The sequence below is a fragment of the Colobus angolensis genome, unplaced genomic scaffold (assembly GCF_000951035.1).
Source record: "Colobus angolensis palliatus isolate OR3802 unplaced genomic scaffold, Cang.pa_1.0 Scaffold12, whole genome shotgun sequence".
NCBI classification, from domain to species: domain Eukaryota; kingdom Metazoa; phylum Chordata; class Mammalia; order Primates; family Cercopithecidae; genus Colobus; species Colobus angolensis.
Genome location: NW_012113141.1, coordinates 8,045,225 through 8,066,664, shown reverse-complemented (window position 1 = coordinate 8,066,664; position 21,440 = coordinate 8,045,225). Strand labels below are relative to the sequence as shown.

Below are 21,440 nucleotides of genomic sequence, written 5' to 3'. Positions count from 1 at the left end.
TTTTTTTTTTTTTATCTGTTGAACTGATATGGCAATACATAACCTATTTATCTCTCAAGGTTTGTGCAAGTATGAATGTATTAATGATATGTTGGGAAAGGTTTTATAAACTGTGAAGCATTTTATAAATGTAGAATTATGCTTTTATTGTCATTAGTGATCACACTGTATTCCAAGTCAAAGAACATACTGTGTTCATTCTTTTTTTTTTTTTTACCTACTTGTATCTTTGAATTGAAGATACATCTCTTTTAGAGAGCATATAGTTAGACCTTAGTTTTTTTATCCAGTCTGAGAATGTCTGCCTTTTTATCATATTATTTACTCCAGATTAACACTATTATTAATATAGTTGAATTAATATCTGCCATTAGCTATTTGTTTTCCATATGTTGTATTTTAAAAAATATGTTCTATCCCTTCTTTACTGCCTTGTTTTATATGAAATAGGTATTTTCCAATGTAGCATTTTAATTTTTTTTTAATTTTTTCTGTTACACACAACTTTATTATTTTGGTAGAACTACAAAATTCATTTTAATTACTAGTAGTGTTATTATTACTAGAATTTTTTTTTAAAACATACTTTAATTTCGGGGACACATGTGCAGAATGTGCAGGTTTGTTACAGGGGTGTACACGTGTCATGGTGGTTTGCTGCAGCCATCAACCTGTCATCTACATTAGTTATTTCTCCTAATGATATCCCTCCTCTAACCCCCCACCCCTGACAGACCCCAATGTATGATGCTGCCCTCCCTGTGTCCATGTGTTCTCATTGTTCAATTCCCACTTATGAGTGAGAACATGTGGTGTTTGGTTTTCTGTTCCTGTGTTAGTTTGCTGAGAATGATGGTTTCTAGCTTCATCCATGTCCGTGCAAAGAACATGAACTAGATTCCTCAAGGATCTAGAACAAGAAATACCATTTGACTCAGCAATCCCACTACTGGGTATATACACATAGGATTATAAATCATTCTAATATAAAGACACAAGCCCACATATGTTTATTGCAGCACTATTCACAATAGCAAAGACTTGGAACCAACCCAAATGCCCATCAATGATAGGCTGGATAAAGAAAAATCTTCATTCTATTTTTAACCAGCTGATTATACAAAGGTTAAGCAATCCTGTCACAGTCTACCTAGTTCTGTAGAAAACCGGTTGTAGTGTTTCCACACATTGAATCATCTAGCCATACCATTTTGTTTTGTTTTCCAAATAGAAACTCCTTTAATAGTTATGCTGTTTATATGATGTGTCAGTGCCAGCTTGATCTCATATTCCCTCCCCATTCACTCCATTCCAGTCACACTGGCCTTCTGTCAGTTCCTGGAGTACATAGTACATTAAGTACTCTCTCGTTCAGAGGCTTTTATAGTCCTGTTCTTTCTGTTTGAAATTTGTTTTGCTGTTTGTCTTGCTTTTTTTTTTTTGTCATTGCCAGATATTCATATTTTTAGGGTCATTCCATAGCCATCATACCTAAAATAGGAACCGTTCCCACATTCTCTTTCATGGTACACTCTCTGGTCACTTCCACCTTGTCTTGGGGTCTATCGAAGTGGTATGGTACTAGCTTTTCGCTTTCCCTTAACTGAACTGTTCTAAAATTGTCCTCTTTTGGGGTTCAGGTACCTACAAGAAAACACTGCACTCTCTTAGCCAGCAGCGCCTGATTTAGGGTCTTATTTTCAGAAACTCTGAAAGTCTGGGTGATCATTCATTGCATTATTTATATTTGTGAAGAACACAGGAATCTAAAAATCACCTAAGGTAATTCTTTGGTAATCAACACCGCCTGAATACATTCTCTGTAGACTTTCTATCCATGCTGATCAATGAAACTTTCTGTGATGATGTATATGTTCTATCCTGCATTATCCAATAAAGTAGTCACTAGGTACATAGTCTATAGAGTACTCAATATGTGCCTAGTATGACTGAAGGACTGAATTTAAAATTTTACACTTGATCTTAGCCAAAAGGCTGAGAAGCGATGAATTTTAAATTTTATTTAATTTTAATTAATCCTAATTTAAATAGCCACATGTGGCTAGTAGATGCTGTATTGGATAGCACAATTCCATACTTTTCTCCTTCAGCAGTGTAAGATGAAAGAATCCTCATTGGTCAGAGAAAGACTACAAGTCTAGGATCTTCTGGGTAGTCAGGGGTTATGGAAGAAGTGAAAAAAGGGAAAAGGATTGCATTGTTTCCCCTGTGGGCAGAAGTATTATTCTTAGAGATCTAAAATTTAAAAAAATGAAAATTTGTTACTTGGAGTAAAATGAAATAAATAATCCAATAGAGAAGGTATGAATTCTCATCATTTGGCATTTACTCAGTTGCAGAAACAATGAAAATACAGACAATATATATATATTTAGGTTTTGAGGTATTTTCTTTTTTTAAAAATCAATTTTCAATAGTTTAAAAAAGGTTTTATAATGAAACATGCTTTTGAGTATCTTATTTTTATGTTCTAAAAATATGAACATTAATCAGTTCAGTTCAGCTCAGCTCAAGAAAAGCTAGATTTAAAAACACACTCCAGTCTGAACTGATTTTCTAGAATAATGAAAGGCCTTATAAAACTTTTTACCCCAAGAATTGTCATTTTAAATTCTTAGCAGGTCTGTCATTTAAATCAGGCACTATGCAATTTTCCATCACATATATATATATATAAAATCCTCTCTCTTCTGCTTTGTGTTCTGCCCAGCTCCAGTTTTTATCTCATTCTCCAGTACCCTCCTAAGCTGCTGCTTCTAACTGAAAATTGCCCAATTCAGTTTAAAGATTTTTTTAAAAAATAAAGATTATCTAAAATTTGCAGAGAAGCTAACCAGAATAATAATAAATAAATAAATAAAAACAATGCCACTGAGAATATTTCCTGATGAATAAACACTGGTTATTTTAAGATGCACTTGGATTGGTCTGTCAGCAGCCAGATCACTAGTGGCAATACTCAGTGGCTTTTGGAACTGACTGGAATTTATAGTAGAAAATGAGGGTAGGACAACGGCACTGATGGAAGGAAAAAATACTCACCTTTCCTTTCTTTTAATCTTTTCACTTCTTTCTTCTCATTCATGCTCCAAATTTAGAGTCAAAATTAAAGTTAGGAGGGATAAACTGCAGATTTTTGTCTAGTTTGTCATACTAGCCAAGAGTATTAATGTATTTTCACACAGAAAACTATTAAGATAAAGTGATTTACTTTTGTTTTATTCCTTAAGAATACCACATTTCAGAGCTGTGCTTTCCCATTTCTGTCTAATGGCCTAGGAAACTTTAGTGACATTATAAAATCATCGAATTTCTCTAGATAGTGTTCCATACATGGATTACATTTGATTAAAAATACCTATTTGAGGGTATCCTGCTCATGGTTCAAATATATTCTGCAATGCTTGTGATGGTTTTGGGAATCTACAAAGAGACACATCAAGACACTATGTGTTTTATTTAATCTAACATATCACTGTCAATATCACTGACAGAGCAGTTTTGCTATGTCAGGAGGTAATAAGGTATGTTATTATAATCATTATCATTTTGCTTATATGCTGTAACCAATTATGGCAGATTTATGGCAAAAACAATTCTAGAATCAGTAAGTAAGAACTAATGGAAAGGTTAATACAGTGCTAGTTAGTAGAAAATAGAAAAAGTAGTTTGTTCCTATGACTGAATGTAAACCAGGCATATGAAAAGCAAGTAGCTCAAGGGGAAAATAAAAGTATTAATCAGGCTTAATAAACTATTTTTTTTAAATTGCTATGTAGACACTACAGGATCATGATTATTTGTTATACAACAAGTTATAGTTCTAAGTATCTACAAAATTGGTTATTTTATAGAACCAAAAATACATTTTTTATGGTAACACAGTAAACTGACAGGATACAAATACATGTTCTGAAAGTTTTTTTCTATGGGGAATTCTGATGTATCAACATATAATTTTTTAAATATTAAAACTTAAAATAAATAAAACCTTAAAAAACTCCTGAAAAGTTTTATTTATATTCTTATGATCAAAACATTTGACTTTTTAATTGAATATTCCCGTGATTACATTTTGTTCTACATATAATTGCCATTTTGGGAAATTAAAATGTGAAACTTAAATTAGAAAAAAAACCACCACTTGGAAATCCTTTTTCTGTGTGTGACTTAACCCTAGATTTACTATAATATGGTAAAGCACAAAAAAGCAAACTTGTAAGAAACTATCACAGTTCCTAATAATTGAATACTGAGAAGCAAGGTTCCCTACTCTGGAGTAGTTCTTTTATAGGATCTTTCGAATGGAGTATCTGTATCACATGTTCCTTGTCTTCCTCTATGAAGAGGAAGCTCTATGTCTGGTTTGTCAAGTCTGATGACATGAATAACATGCACATGTATTACTTTGTTGCTTGATAATCTGCCTTTACTACATTTAAACAAGAGTTTCACAAACTCATATAATATCTTTCTCTAGAGTTCAAAGTGAGCTTACTAGTCCTTACCAATACTATCCAATCACCACTCACCTCTTCCCTACTTGATAGACAATACTGAATAAGCAAATAAAAAGAAAGTTCCTACATTTCGGCTGTGGTTAGATTAAATTTTTAAAAATTACTACCCTGTAACATTTTAAGTTGCTGTAAGAACACAGCATTCTACATAGTTCACTCAGTAAATATCATAGTCATAAAAGACTCCAACTTAGTTAATTCTCTGTCAGTTAACCTGGGTTCATATTAGTCAGTGTTTTCTAACAATCAGTTGGAAGAGGGGTATTATACAGATAAAAAACATGGTTATCTCAATTTTGCCAACAACGACCACATGGAGTTTTGAATCTTGACAGGATAATACTTGTATCAGGAAAACAGAATTAGGAACTAGACATTAAATCCAATTATTGATATTTTATTTCAGAATATCATGTGTGTATATTTTATGCTACCTCCCTCTCCCCAGAAAAAAAGAGAGAGAGAGAAGAAAAGATAGGTTCAAACAGTAAGTTTATAAAAGCAGGATTTAAATTAATCAGTTCCTAACAACTGTTAAGTACAACCTTTTAGAAATTAATTTGCATAATGATCATCTACATGTGATGGGGCTGAAATTATTTAAACGACATTATATTTCATTATTTGGTCTTGTTCCACCACTGCTTTAGCAGTGAATCCTTATGAAATGTAATGCAGCTAATGAGGTAGCTTTTTAACTGAACAAACTGACAGGCCCCGTATCTGCAGAGGCAGCTTGAAACCGTGCCCAACCTCTTGGCTTCCCAAGAGGCTTTTCAAAATTCAATAAATAACATCTGTAGGCGATGTTGGGTGCAGACCTAGCAGAGTGCGTCATAACACTGTGCTGGCAGAACAAAGAAACCATGACGACTGCCAAGTTTCCATGGCAACTGCTGCGAGGCTCTGAGAGTATAATAGCACATCAATCACTGTCCAAAAGAACTTCATTATCAGCTAGAAAAAACCTTTAGGATCTGTTTAGTGTGCAATTGTGGGTTAACTCACCTCAAAGCCTTGCTCTCTAGCAAAAGTGGCAGCTTCCTGAAATAAAAAAAAAAAAGAACAGTTAATTATAAAGTGCTCGGTAATGAAGAAATAATCCATTTTTTGAAACTCATTCAGTCTTCTTTTTTACACAATTATCTCAATATACCCACATAGTTCAATTTTTATTCTTACAGCAATAAAGATTTCTTTTTTCCCTTGGAATAATAATAATAATAAAAAGGCAGCCTAATGTCAACACACTTCACAAGTTGGAATAAAGAAGATGTAGTACATGTTTTTACTGTAGCTGCCACAGTGAGTTCAGGTGTTCTGACCTCAGCAAAGAAAGACAATCCAAGGAATACGCTGGTGGTTGTGTTTTTAATTAAAACAATACCTCTCAAAAAGCTCTTATGTAGAGAATAATGCCTGCTAATAAATGTATAAATTCAGAAAAATCATCTTTTTGCAATCCTCCTAATGAAACTTATGCAGGCAAGGATCCTCAGTAGATGTTAAATTCACTGGGTAAAAAGGATGATAGGGAACTGGGTATTTCGATGGAATCAAAGTATCTCAGATTTTATGCTGGTCACGGGAGCAAAGCATAACTTTATAATGGAAGGATCAAGCTGTCATCACTTTAACCCAGTGATCGATGCTATCACTTATCATCACTAATAGTGGGATCACCAAATATTCTTTGCCTTCTGTTATGATACAGTGTGAAGTTCACAGCATCACCTATAAAGTATTCTGACCTAAATACTTAAACATGAATTAATCAAAACCTTAGTCCAGTAACTTGCAGCCTATAAGAAATACAGAGGATAGGGGAACAAGTTAAAGTATATACAGAAAAAGCAATTGGAAAAATTCCTAGGGTAGGACATTTTGTAGGACAACTAGCTTAATGTTTTTAACAAGTCAGTGTAATGATAAAGTAAAAAAGGGAAAATGACCAAGAACAATGTATAAACCTTAATTGGTTTATACAAACTAGCTACAAATGATATTTTTGGGACAAGGGGAGAAATCTGAATCTGAAATGGAAATTAGATAATATTAGGAATTATCAGTTTGATTTTAAAAGTCCTTAATTCTTAAGATGAATCCTGAGGTATTTAGGAATGAAATGTCATGATATATATAATTTATTTTAGAATACTGCAGATAAAAATTAAAGTGAAGCAAAAGTGGCAAAATGTTAACAAGTGTTAAATCTAGGTGTGTGTGCTATGTAGGGGTTCAATGTCTCCTTTTTTGTTTGAATTTTTAAATAATAAACAGTCCAAAAATCCTCTTTAATATAAGATGACAGGGTAACAATAGTTGAGCATTAAAAATACATATGGTTAAAAAATTTTAATACACAAATTTCTTCCAGATTTTAAATATCTTAAGGACACCATCTGATGATTATTATATACCCTAAGGCTCTTATAACAGGTTACTAAATGACAAAAATACATATGTGTAATGAAATCCTTTCCTTTTCTTTACTCTTTGTGCATATACTTTAATTTTGGGACTGATAGAAAAGGGAGGCAATATTACTTTTCAACTCTACTTCCCTCTTGAAAAAAAAAAAAAAAAACTGCAGACAACTGTCAAGAGTCTCTACATCTTAACTTACATTCTTCCAAAATTATCTTTGCCAAGAGATATTAATAGAAGGATGGGATTTGAGCCTGAGTAGTGAGCAGATCCAACTCAACTAAAACGACTGCAGCATCAAGCCATGTAAGGCAGAAAGTATAGTCAGTGTCTTCAGCAGAAATTTGGGAAGACACTGGGAAAAAAATACATGTATGCACCTATGGTCCAATGTACTAATAACCTACAGGTTAGAGAACCATTTTGAGGACTTAGAAAGTTCGAAATGTATGATTACAGCTAAACACTGAAGTCAACAGAAAGTGTTAAGTTGAAAGTACAACTCCTTACGCTATTTACTAGAGAAACATAAGCCTGATCAAGTTAGCCTTAGTTCATGTAGACAAAAATAAGCAAATCAATATTGATCTTGACAACTGGTCAATTTGTGCAAGCAAGGTTAGAGCTTTGTACATCACATAGTCAATAACATTTGCTGGCTGCGATATCAAGGAATAGGATAAGGTTCAGAAGCTATTGATGTGGTGCTTCCCAAGCTGTCACTCTGAACCAAGCAAATTCTTATATGAAAAAGACAACAAAAAAGCTATACTAGAACCACTTATTTATATGGAACTTCATCAGAGACATGAGAGAACCCCAGGGGACTGTAAGACAAAGTTCAGAGGAAGAATCTGTAGGACTAAAATTGTACTAAAGCCATAAACACTCAAAATTCACATACAGTAAAATTTTTTTAATGTCCAGTTTTGCTCACACAAATAAATTAACTGTAAGAAAATTATATATGTCTGTGTGTGTGTGTGTGTGTGTGTATATATTTTTTTTTTTTTGAGACGGACTTTTGCTTTGGTAGCCCTGGCTGTAGTGCAGTGGTACAATCTTGGCTCACTGCAACCTCCGTCTCCTGGGTTAAAGCAATTCTCCTGCCTCAGCCTCCCGAGTAGCTGGGACTACCCACCATGCCCACCTAATTTTGTAATTTTAGCAGAGGCGGGGTTTCACTATGTTGGTCAGGCTGGTCTCGAACTCCTGACCTCAGGTGATCCACCTGCCTTGGCCTCCCAAAGTGCTGGGATTACAGGTGTGAGTTACTGTGCCCAGCCCAAAAAAATTATTTTTAAAAATTAACTGTGATCTGTTATGGTATGGAGCTAACTGCAAGAAGACACATATATAAATGTCAAATTATTATCTTTTAAGGAAACCAGGCCCTAGGACACTTCCATGTCTGTAAATTATTTCAAGCATCAACATATTTCTGACTGAGGAAAGATGTACTTAAGAAAAGTCAACTCAATTTTCTGTCTTAGTGCCCCCTCACACAGGTTTGCTGAGCTGTGCCCTATCACCAGAAAAGCTAAGCTTGTTGTTCTGTGGCTTAAAATGATCTTATCTTCTGACTTCCTCCCACCTTCCTTTGATCTTGGACTGGTGCCCCAAGTCACTCCATTAGAGAAGGCAGCTGGCTCATATCACTACAGACTTTCCCACAGCTAACCTCTGATCTGAAGGTGTTTGTAGATACAATGATAGAACAACATTTATTTTTCCCTGTCAGCAAAACAAACAAAACAACACGAGGGAACAGTTTGACCCAGTAAGAATTTTAAGCAGAATTTTAGTTGTCAGATTCATGACATGCAGAGGCAGAAAGAAAAGGCATTAGGTCAGAAAGTAAGCAAGAAAGAAGAGGCATAGATGGTGGGCAGAAGAGTAAGACAGGTTCCAAATATCAGAGGTAATTCCAAGTGAACTGATCGCACTAAATTGAAAAGGACCTTTTTAGTGTGCCTTTGCAGTAAAAGTGAGAAAAGAAAACAAGCAAGTTCCCATCTGTGCTGCCCCAGGGCGCCTTGTACTGAGTTTCACAAATCTAATGAAGCAGTCAGGTTAAAATCCAACCACAGAGTGGATGTGACATGTGGAGAACAGCTCGGGTTAGAATAGAAAAGCAGGGCGGTTCCTAATGCAGGTGATTATCCATGTGATAATCATTATATTTACAGGCTTTCCATTTTAGATCTGACATCAAAAATCACAAAGGAGGAGGGATTAAGGAAATAAACAACCGACACAGAGGCTTTCCTGCTCCCCTGAGAGTACAGCACTTTCATTCATGCATGACAAGCAACAAAAGCAAAACTAAACAGGCCGGGAAAGAGTATTTCTAAGAAGGCTGGATTTCACATTAACACTTTTTTTCCATTTTGATAACTTTCACTATTATTCAGTTTCTCAGTCAGGTCACATTTTCAGAATCAGTTCTCATTGTTGTCTATGCTATAATACAGTATCATTTTTGGTTTACAATGAATGATACTCACATAATATGTCCTTTACAACAACAGAGCCATTTCTTCCTTCCTGGAATTGAGTGTTGTGAATAAAATGACATATAATTAAAGTCTTAGACTCTCATCTATACCACACCACTTAGGTTTTGCAGTAGGCTTGCTGCTTCAGCAACCAGGGTAAAAGGGTGCTGGTAAAACAACAACCAAATATAGTTTTTGAATGGAGGTTAGGGAAAAACTATGTTAATCAGGTTAATGAAAACTATGGAATACTTACATTAAGAGCTAAAGGGATTAGCAAGCCACTATTAAAAAGCACAATCCTGAGATTACACAGGAAAGGAAAGAAACTCAAGTGTATGTTTGTGTATATGAAAGACAACTATGGAGGAGAAAACTTTCTCTGCATTTCGTCTGATAACGCAAGTTCTTCCTTATAAAGTAGAATTATCTATAATCAATATTAAACTAAAACCAAAACTTGCCCATACTCACTGCAATTCCAATTGTTGAAACACAAACAATATAGAAACACAATGATTTCTGTATATTGACAAGCCAAGAGGAAATGGAGCCACCAGACCAGGTCTGTTTTTTTACTTTGCTTGTTCATCTCTCCATGCAACAAACATTTACCTCCTAAGTGTAGTTTTAGGCTGCCAGCATCTGTGTACAGTTGTGTCATTGCTACAGCTGTTGCAGGCCTTATAATGATATTAGACTTTGACTTAGTAATACTGTAACTCCTAAATGGAGTGGTATAGGTGAGAGTTTAAGACAGGGGGGTGTCCGTCTCTCTTTCTCTCTCTCTCTATATAAAAATCTCTGTATAATAAAAATTCATATAATTGTATATAAATTTAGAGGTATAATATTCTCTTTGAATGGCTTTAAGTGCAACATAGTACTGGTCAGGAGGCAATCATAGCCAATGGAAAGAGTACAGGATCTAGAATCAAAAGGCCTACACTAAGGTCCCAGTTTTACAGATTATTTGCTATGTAATCTTGAGCCAGTCATTCAGTATATCAATTTCTTCATCAATAAAATTGGGGTTAACAATACCTATTTCATTGCATTGTTGTTAGGAATAAATGAAATACTTTATGTGAAACTGAAATCATTTTGCCTATTGAATTCAAGTACTTGTTAAGATCTTAGGATAAACAAGAGAGTGTCAGAGCACCTAGAGTACATTTAATGATCTGTCCTATCTGTGGATTACATGTGTAGAAGGCAGTCTTCAAAATGGTTGCCAATGATCCTTGAACCTGGTATTCAAATCCTTCTACATTCTCCTCCCCTTGAATGTGCTCTAGACCTAATGACTTGCTTTAACAAATATATGACAAAAGTGATGGTATGTTTTGCTCATCTTCTTGATAACCATGCCTCCCTTTCTGAGCCCTCACTCTAGGAGAAATAAATTGCAGTGCTGTAAGGACTATGGAGAGGTGCATGATCAATAACCAGTGAGGATCTGAACTCTGTGATCAGACACAAGTGGGCTTGGAAGAAGATCCTCCCCTAGCTGAATAGCGAGATGACTACAAACCTGGTTGACACCTTTATTAAAAGTCTTATGAGAGCCAGAGGCACCAAGTTAAGTGAGCAGTGCCTGGATTCCCTATCCCACATTTTATATATGAGGTTAACAAGAAAAATTCAGATGATTTCACATTCAAATTACATTAATAAAATCTTCAAAGTGGCCAGGTGCAGTGGCTCATGCCTGTAATCCCAACATTTTGGGAGGCTGACGTGGGAGGATTGCTTGTGTCCAGGAATTTGAGAACATGCCTGGGCAACATAGCAAGACCCCATCTCTTCAAAACAACAAAAACCGAAACTTCAAAGCAAGTGTGGTTGGCAGATCAGAGGGTAAGCAAATTCTGGAAAGAAAATTTAGATATATGCTATCTCAATGGCTTTGTATACCTGATTGTGGTCAACCATTTCTTCAACACAGATTAACCAGGAGATATTATCCTTTGCATGAAATTTAAGTTTCAATTCATGATGTCTTCTGTTATTCTGAAACAATGATTGTGTTTCTGACACTAAAATATGAGTATTAAATAGTGCTAGAATCCTCAGCTGAGAAAAACAATACTGAGTCAAAGTCTCCTACCACTAGAATGTCTGCAACAGCTGTAGCAGTGACATAACTCTAAGTCATGCTGAAATTTAACAATAAAGAACTATCCACTGTGTATTTCTTTTCATACAATATATCATAATATAAAGATTTATATTGCTAAAGCCTCTAAATATTTTCTCATGCTGTCCTTCAAACTATGAGTTACCTTTACTTTATGTTACGTATCAAATCATTTATATACTTTCTTATGATACCACATTAGTATTATACTATTTTAACTTATGCATTATTTCTGATAAGGAAAAATTTTAATTTGTAAATAAAGTAACTGAAGGCTGGAGAAAATTGTTGCATAAAATGTGAGTCTGGGAACCCCTTTTAAAATAAATTTCATTCACAAAAGTATCTCTACTAGCTTTTCCAAGGAATATATCATATAACTTTTTGGAGATTTTCAACTTGTGCTCTGACATTTATTACCATATGCTTCCCGTCTACAGAATGCTGAATAAAAATATTATTTAACATTTTATTGAGTGCCAAAAACTCTATGGGGCAATGTATAACTATAAAGACACTCCTGCCTCTATCCAATAGGTTTATAATAAAAATTAGATAGACAGTATATAAATTATACCTCAATAAACGTAACTGAAAAAAACATTAAGCAGCCAAAACACAGGCAAAAAAAAAAAAAAAAAGTTTAGTTTACAAGAAACTTAACTGTTTCATAAAGCGATTTATTAACTGACTTGTCTATTCTAGCAAGGAGAGTTGTTCATTCCCACTTTTAAGCATACTTAATCTGGTAACTAAATAACAAATTAAGTTAGGAAAAAGTGCTTCATCAAAATGTAAAACAGATGAGTTACTTAGACTAACTTCTTTCAGAACAACCCAAGTTTTTGGTATTAAAGAACAAGAAGAAAGAGGCTAGGATAAGAAAAATGTTAGGATAGTAGCCCTATTATTGGGAATTTAATTTCCATTTTTATTTTTATTTTTATTGTTTGAGATTGGGTCTCACTCTGTTGCCCAGGCTGGAATACAGTGGTAGGATCATGGCTTATTCCAGCCTCAACCTCCCAGGCTCAGGTGTTCTTCACACCTCAGCCTCCCAAATAGTTGGCACTACAGGTATGCACCACCATGCTCAGCTAATTTTTGTATTTTTTTTGTAGAGACAGGGTTTGGCCATGTTGCCCAGACAGGTTATTTCCATTTTTAATGAGATAATATGTAGTTCGTATAAATAAGACATTCAACAAATGTCAATTCTTTTCTTTTCTATTATTTGATTCTCACAAAACCCCTAAAAATTAGCATCACTTTTATCTTACAGATGAAAATTTGAAGGTTCAGAGAGATTCAAGTATGTCCAAGACCATACAGCAGGTAATTGTTATAGGCAGCATTTAGATCTGAGGCTTTCTGAATGGTCTCCTGCTGATGAACTCTTTCAGGTTTTGCACGTCTGAAAAAGTATTCTGCTTTTGTTTTTGAAAGGTATTTTCACTGGGTCTAGAATTCTGGGTTAATAATCTCTTTCCTTCTGTGTTCCAAGATCTAGCTTGCACTGTTTCTGTTGAGGAGACTGCTGCTATTCTTATCTTTGTTTCTCTGTATGTAATGTTTTTTTTTTGTTGTTGTTGTTGTTTTAGAAACCTAGCTACTTTAAGATTTTTTTCTTTATTACTGATCTTAAGCAATTTGATTATGTGCCTTGGTGTAGCTTTTTGGTGTTTCTTCTGCTTTTGCTTTGTTAAGCTTTTTGGATCTGTGGGTTTACAGTTATTATCAAATTTCGAAAAATTTCAGCCCTTATGTCTCCAAATATTTTTTCTGTCACCATCCCTAGTCTCTATATATTTGATCACCTAAAGTTGTCCCACAGCTCACGGCTACACAACTTGTTTTTCTAGTCTTTTTTTCCCTCTAGGTGTTTCATTTTGAATAGTTTCTATTGCTGTCTTCAAGACCCTTAATCTTTTCTTCTGCAGTGCCACATCTTATCCAGTGTACTTTTCACCTCAGACACGGTATTTTTTATTTCTAGATATTAGGTCTTTTTTACATTTCCCACATCACTCTTTAATAGGATCATGTTTTTATTTACCTTCTTGAAATACAGAATATATTTAGAAATGCTGTTTTAATATTTTTGTCAACAAATCCTAACATCTGTATCATCTCTGAATCCATTTCTATTAATATTTCTCATTATGGGTTGTATTTTCCCGCTTCTTTGCATGAATGGTTATATATACATATGTGTGTGTGTGTGTATTTATTATTGATTGACTGAGACAGGGTCTTGCTATGTTGCACAGGCTGGCCTCAAATCCTGGGCTCAAGCTATCCTCTTGTTTCCGCCTCTTAAGTAGCTAGAAACTACAAGCATTTGTCATTGTGCCTGGCTTACTTATTTATTTTTTAACAATGCCTTTCTCAGGGAATGAAAGGTAATTTTTGATTGGATGACAGACATTATGAATTTTATGTTTTGGATGTTGAATATTGTATTAGTCCATTTTCATGCTGCTGATAAAGACATACCCAACACCGGGCAATTTACAAAAGAAAGGTTTATTTGGACTTACAGTTCCACGTGGCTGCGGAAGCCTCACAGTGATGGTGGAAGGCAAAGAGGAGCACGTCACATCTTTCGCGGATGGCAGCAGGCAAAGAGAGAGAGCTTGCGCAGGGGAACTCCTCCTTTTTTTTTTTTACATGGAGTTTTGCTCTCGTTGCCCAGGCTGAAGTACAATGGCACGATCTCAGCCCACTGCAACCTCTGCCTTCTGTGTTCAAGCAATTCTCCTGTCTCAGCCTCTCAAGTAGTTGGGATTACAGGCGTGCACCACCATGCCTGGCTAATTTTGTATTTTTAATAGAGATGGGGTTTCACCATGTTGGTCAGGCTGGTTTTGAATTCCTGACCTCAAGCGATCCACCTGCCTCGGACTCCCAAAGTGCTGGGATTACAGGTGTGAGCCACCGTGCCTGGCCGGGAACTCCTCTTTTCAAAACCATCAGATTTCATGAGACTTATACACTATCATGAGAACAGCACGGGAAAGACTTGCCCCCATGATTCAATTACCTCCCACTGGGTCCCTCCCACAACATGTGGGAATTCAAGGTGAGATGTGGATGGGGACACAGCCAAACCATCTCAAATAATTTGTTTCTCATTATATATTTTTGAGGTTTATTCTGAAATTCAGTTGGTTACTCAAAAACAACTTGATTCTTTACAAGCTTATTTATAAGCTTTGCTAGGTGAGATGAGAGCAGCTCTTAATCTAGAGCTAATCTTGTCCCCAACTGATGTAATATTCTTTTGAGTACTAAAAAAGATGTCCAATTTATTAGAGGTTTTTCCACTGTGATTATTGGGGCTGTAAACTATTATTAATCTTATCTGAGTTCAGGAAATATTCTGCTTATTCCTTTCCAGTGGTTTTATCCCTGTACCTGAGTAGTTTCCTAGCATACTTATGCGGGTCAGTACTCGGCTTAAAAATCAAGGGGGAGCCCTCTGCAGATATCCAGTGTGTGTGCTCTATCTCTATGAAGCTCTGTCTTCTCTGGCACTGTCTTATGCACATTCTAGCCACCTTGACTTTGTCTCCACTCAGTTGGACCACTGGGTTCTGCTTTGGATCTCCTTCCTGCAGACTGCAGACTGGAAGCTATCTAGGCAGAATGCTATGGAAATTGTAGGGATGCCTCATTCATTTTCTCTCAGGGATCACTGCCCAGTATTGTCTAATGTCTAAAAACTCTTGTGTTATATACTTTGTCTGGTTTTTGCATTGTTTGAGGAGGGAGGATAAATCTGGCCACTCTTTCTCCATTACATCCCGCAGAAGTTCAGTGTGGATCCATTTTAAAGTATAGATGCTAAAAGATTCTGGCATAATCAATGAGTCTGTAATCATTTATTAGTTTAAAAAAATGTATAGCCAAAGACAAGACCAATTGATCAGATATATTAAATGTGTCTTACCTTGTTCTTTACATATTTTTTTTTTAGACAGGGTCTCACTCTGTTGCCCAGGCTGGAGTGCAGTGACATGCTCTCAGCTCACTGCAACCTCTGCCTCCCCGGTTCAAGTGATTCTCATGCCCCAGTCTCCCTAGAAGCTGGGACTACAGACACGTGCCACCACACCCGGCTAATTTTTGTATTTTCAGTAGAGATGGGGTTTCGCCATGTTGGTCAGGTCTTTAACTCCTGATCTCAGGTGATCCACTTGCCTCGGCCTCCCAAAATACTGGATTTACATGCTACCATGAGCCTGTACCAAACATGTACATGTAAAACTATGGTGGCTAAGATGTAGCCACTATGTCCAGCTACATTTTATTTTATGAAGGATATAGTTCTTGATGTACTAAACCATAAGCATTCTACTTTATTATCATCTACATTTGATACCCTCTGAAGAATTACCTACTCAGTTCTGAATCCTCCTTTATTTTACATATTCTATATTACTGTAATTTTCTTGCTTTTTGTCTTACCAACTAGAAAGTTCTGCACAGTTAATACATCTTTACTTTCTTTTCCCTCGTCCTCTCTTTCCAACCAACAGAGGGCTCTACCATAATGTATAATCAATACATTATGCTAGGATCAGCAACCTACAGCCTATAGGACAAATTCATCCTGCCACCTGTTTTTATAAATAAAGTCTTATTGGAACATAGCAAATGCTATTTGTTTCCATATTATCTAAGGTGTTTTTATCCTACCACAGACAGAGTTGAAGTGGAGTAGCTTAACAGAGACCATACTACTTGGACTTCCATTAAAAAAAATGTTTGCTAGGCTGGATATGGTGGCTGTTAGCCTTAAGATAAGTAAAATGTGTATCTTTTGATAGGACTTCCTTCATTCATTGGCAAAACAATTTAAAAACCAAATAACTTATATTAATAAAAAGGCACTAAAAGACAAGATAACCAATTTTTATAAGTTTAGATACCTGTTTATGTAGAATAATGAGAAATAATTCACCGATCAGTGCTTAAAATTAGATGAAAAGAAGAAAGAAGACCTCAGTTGGGGAGAGATCAGCACCCTTCTTAAGTGCTTTTCTAATAATTCCTTCTACTTTGTTCAAATGTGAACCAATGTCCTTTATATTTTCCACATCCCATGGTCCTTCCCAAGTTGTCAAGGTGTGATAATCATTGCCACTGTAAGTCTCATCCTCCAGGGCTACTCTAATGGCCCTAACTTACTCTACTCTGGAAGTTTTACAAAATTCACTCTCGAAAAAAAAGTAAAAACAAAATGAAAATGATACATAAAACACAAAAATGAACAAATATACATGGAACAGTTTTATTTTTTAAACTACTGTGAGTAAAGTGGTAAGAGTAAAGTGTGAGATGTGCTAGATGAATATGAACTTTAAAGAGAGAGCCCTAATTTTTAACTATTTTGACTAGACCATATCACAAAAGGTCTACTACTCTTTGGCTCTTTTGATTTTCAGAGGGAGAAGAGGGAATAGAACTATAAATCCCAGTAATATTCACAGTCTAAAATAGGACTGGATAAAATAAAAAAAGAAACTTACAGGACTGCATTGTAATTTTTTTTAATGTAACAAAATATAGTAAAAACAGAGCAGCATCTACTTTCCTACATCTAGTGAAAAATAAAGGTAATTTCCCCCAGGTCAGAATTTTTACCTATCGATAGCAGAACCCATCTAAATACTACCAAAAGCCTCTTCAGAGGTAACAATAGTAGAAAGAAAATAAGAGAAAAAAAAACTTTAAAAAAGCTAACATATAAAATCAACAGATACTACCAATAACCAATATTATTTTCTTATTTTTTGCCAGCTGATTCATAGTAATTATGTACAGAGTGTATTGTAATGTGGCTGTCTTAGAAACAAATATAGCATAGACAAGATTTTTCACAATGGCCAGTGGGCATTAGCAAGGACAACCATAGAAACAATCAATACAGGTCTCTTAAGTAAAAAAAAAAACTACCCCACAACTACAAAGAAGTCAGAGAGAAAAATCTAACATGCATGAAAAGGAAATTGGTCAAATGTACAGGTTAGACTATTCACACACACATACACACACACACACACACACACACACACACACACAGAGAAATAATACAGAACACTCAGTAGAGCATGTAGTAGATGGTGAATAGATACTAAATTGAAAGTAGATACCACTGCTATATGGAAAAGAAATAGGTTTTAGGAGATACTGAATACTTCTGCAAAGTTCATACTGCATTTAATAATGAAATAGGAGCCAATTATCCTAGGAGTCAATTATCCCAAAACAGAATCAAGAAATGTATCTACCACATAGACCCTCCTTTCAGAATGTGAGATAACACATTATCCAACCTTAGTGCTTGCTTGTGGTATTCTGTAGTCTCCAAGACAAATAATGAGTTCTGCTTGGGTATCAACAACACAATGGGAATTGAAGGTAATCCACCATATAGGTAGTTACAAAGTAGTGGCACTTCTACTGTACTGAACATTATACAGCAACTGGGCTGACAGATGAGATGTAAAATTAACTTTTTGTTAAAAGCCATTTGACTTATGATAAATAACACTACAAATTCCAACTACACTTATCTCAGAAACTGTTTTCTCATGGGTCACCAATCTCAGTCTTTCTTCTTGATCTTTTTGAATAGGACTTGATCTCGTTTTTTCCAGGGAAGACGGATTTCTGCATAGTGTAACATTTAGAAATATTTATTTAAGATATAAATTGAGTATTCATTCCCTTTTATTCTTTCAGAGATTTAATTTCAACTCCCATCCAAATTTCTTAGCATCTCCAATTACTTTTCATTTTGTGGCTAAATATTTTCTTTCTTTCAAGTCTTTGGTCAATTTTCCCCATGCACTGTTGCACATTTAAATTCTCTTTTTTGGATCTTCCAACTCCACTGGATAATTTAACACATGAAAAATGAGACTTTATCGATATTTTAGGGCTTGAATTTCCCTACCCTTTCCTAGGAACTCTCTTCCCTTCTTTTCTGTTGAATATCTTTATTCCCATTATCTCACTTTTCTGTTGCTTATCTTATTTGCTACACTCCCTAAATGCAGTCTTTTTCTAAAAATTCAGTTTTTAACTTTCCAATCTTTTCTCTTTACTTTTTTTTCTCTGGGATGGGGGGTAATTTCTATTATTTCTTTCCTTTAACATCATAAGATATCCTGCCTCACTTCCTGCATCCTTTTGACACTTTATCTGTCTTCAAGTTCTGTCAAGTCCATTTTATATGCATAAGCCCTGTGATATCTAAAACTCTTGTTTCCAATGCTACTCACTCAAAACTAGGTCAGGCCTGTATTAATTCTTACACAGATTATCGTTGTAGTCTCTTAACCAGTCTCCAGTACCAGTCTCAGTCAATTTGAAGGCATGCTTGCACACAACTGTTAGATTCATCTTCCTAAATATCAATTCTGATTAGCCTTTGCTTGAAAAAACTAACTACTGCTTCCTGATAAAAGTTACAGTTCCACAGTCTGACTTTCAGAGGTCCTTCATAACCTGCCTCTTCTTTTCCTTTCTAGCCAGATCTTTTACTATTCCCTTATACATGTACCAGGTGCCACTCAAACTAGAATACTTGCTGTTCTCTGAACGTGCCCCAGGCTTTTTTGCCTTCATGCTGCCTAGCACATGTAGGCACTAAATGAATTAGAATATCTTCAACCACTCTTGTCAAAATCCTAGCCATCCCTCCAGGGTTAGTTCAGCCATCTTTTGCATAACGGAAGCCTTCCTGAATTGTTCATGTTTTCTCCTTTCTCTACCTCCAGGAGTGGCTTTCTGCATTGTACAAGAATTTGACTCAAGTTGTAAAGGTTTCTTTTATAACAATTATGTGCGGACTGTAGACATAGTTATTTGTGTAGATAGCTTATCTCCTCTACTAGATTATACATTCTTGGTGCAGAAGCTCATTTAGTATCCTCAAAGCATCTAACATACTACTCTGCACAGAATAGATAATAAATCCCTGCTGATTTACCAAATAGTAAGGATAAAGCACTCACCTACATTAAGCAAAGAAGAAAAGAGAAGCCCTCAAATAAATCTGCATTGACACTGACTTGATTTTTTGTGGTTCATACTTAATTTTGGGGATCAGAGTTGACTGACTTTACTGGTCTGAATATTCTTCTATTATGCTATTTCTTATGTTGCATTATAATTTATTTACAGTCTGTTTCCCACTCTCACCTAGTTTATCAGCTTCTTGAAAACAAAGTTTTCTATCACATCCTAAAACTGCCTCACATATAGTATGAATTAAGTACACGTGCATTAGAATGAGTTCATTTGATTATTCTAGTAGTAGAATCTTTGCTTACAAAGGTAAAAAATTTTTCTACTCATATGCTTTAAGATTTTCAGGGATGGTAGCAAAGATTTGGCTAAAAACTTTGAAAAGTGCTGGTCTGATGTGTTCTATAAGAGTATTTATGCAATCCATATTTTGTGCCATACCTGTAGTTGTCCTGCTGTGGGAAGTTACCCTCAAGGATTATGGTATTGTTTCATTTCCAATATCAAACAAAATCAGGGAAAGAGATTTTCCCGAAAGAATATTTATTTAAATCTTTAATTACAGTTGTATTTTCAAAGATGTATGCAGTCCAGACATTACTGATAAATACTGGATATCAAAGAGTACAATAAAGCAGAATAACAAAGCCAAAGCCAAATGTTTTGCTATGAAAGTAGCAAGAATGGCCAGGCGCAGTGGCTCATTCCTGTAATCCCAGCACTTTGGGAGGCCAAGGCAGGCGGATCACGAGGTCAAGAGAGCGAGACCATCCTGGCCAACATGGTGAAACCCCATCTCTACTAAAAATACAAAAATTAGCAGGGCATGGTAGTGCACACCTGTAGTCCCAGCTACTCGGGAGGCCGAGGCAGGAGAATCACTTGAATGCAGGAGGTGGAGGTTGCAGTGAGCTGAGATCGCACCACTGTTCTCCAGCCTGGTGACAGAGCGAGAATCTGTCTCAAAAGAAAAAAAAAAGAAAGAAAGTAGCAAAATAGCAAAAACAAAACCAAACCAAAAGTAACTAAACAAAAATTATAAAACACCCTACGTACAGACAAAATAATGAAATAATGGGTAAATAATTAAGTCCTGACTCAGTTTGAGCACTTGGTAAATTATCAACAGAGAGCAATTTTATGACAAGCTACTGTTCTACTCTGCTGACATGCAATATAATTAGAAAATCTACAGCATGTGGGATAGAAATATAAATCTAAATAAGCTTATGATCAGCAATAACCTGCTACAATACACTTTCACAGCTTTAAAATGACTCCTTTTTTTTCCGTCTGGTAAACAAATGCTAGTATGTATCCAGTGTAATCTATGTCATTTTTAAATGCCAGTATACACATCATTATAGACACCACCACAGGTGTAGCTCAAGATGGCACTGCTAAATCTTCTTACTTCAGAAGAAGAGATTACACACAATACATTGATCTTACTGGTTAGGTGTTCAAAGGACAAGACCTCATTCACATAGTAAGCCCCTTGGAAACAGAAGCTAGCAGTTTTTACGGTAATAATCCTAAACATCTTGTGAAAGGAATGATCTGAGTTACATTTCTAATGAACATGAACTTAATCTTACAAACAAGGAAAATCAATTCTTGATTAGCTAGAGCAGATTAATGATGGTTTAGACACAATGAGGGGTACTGAGATGTGCTCACTATCCCAGTAAATTCTGGTAATTAGGCAGTATTGGGTTAGCAGTAACAGGACTGAAGGAAAGGAGTCTGGATTTAGGACTGGGTTGTTGGAGGGAAGGGCTCCATGTCCCCCAT

At 35.5% G+C, this 21,440-nt stretch overlaps 1 protein-coding gene across 4 annotated transcripts in view; it reads right to left on the bottom strand.

Moving 5' to 3' along the window:
- The window catches only part of ADK (adenosine kinase), a 620,365-nt gene that overhangs the window by 129,869 nt on the left and 469,056 nt on the right, over positions 1-21,440 (bottom strand). For all 4 annotated transcript variants that reach the window (XM_011928472.1, XM_011928446.1, XM_011928455.1 and 1 more), the window contains one exon: positions 5,550-5,585. In XM_011928472.1, the coding sequence (XP_011783862.1) occupies positions 5,550-5,585 (36 nt within the window). The remainder of the gene's footprint in view (positions 1-5,549; positions 5,586-21,440) is intronic.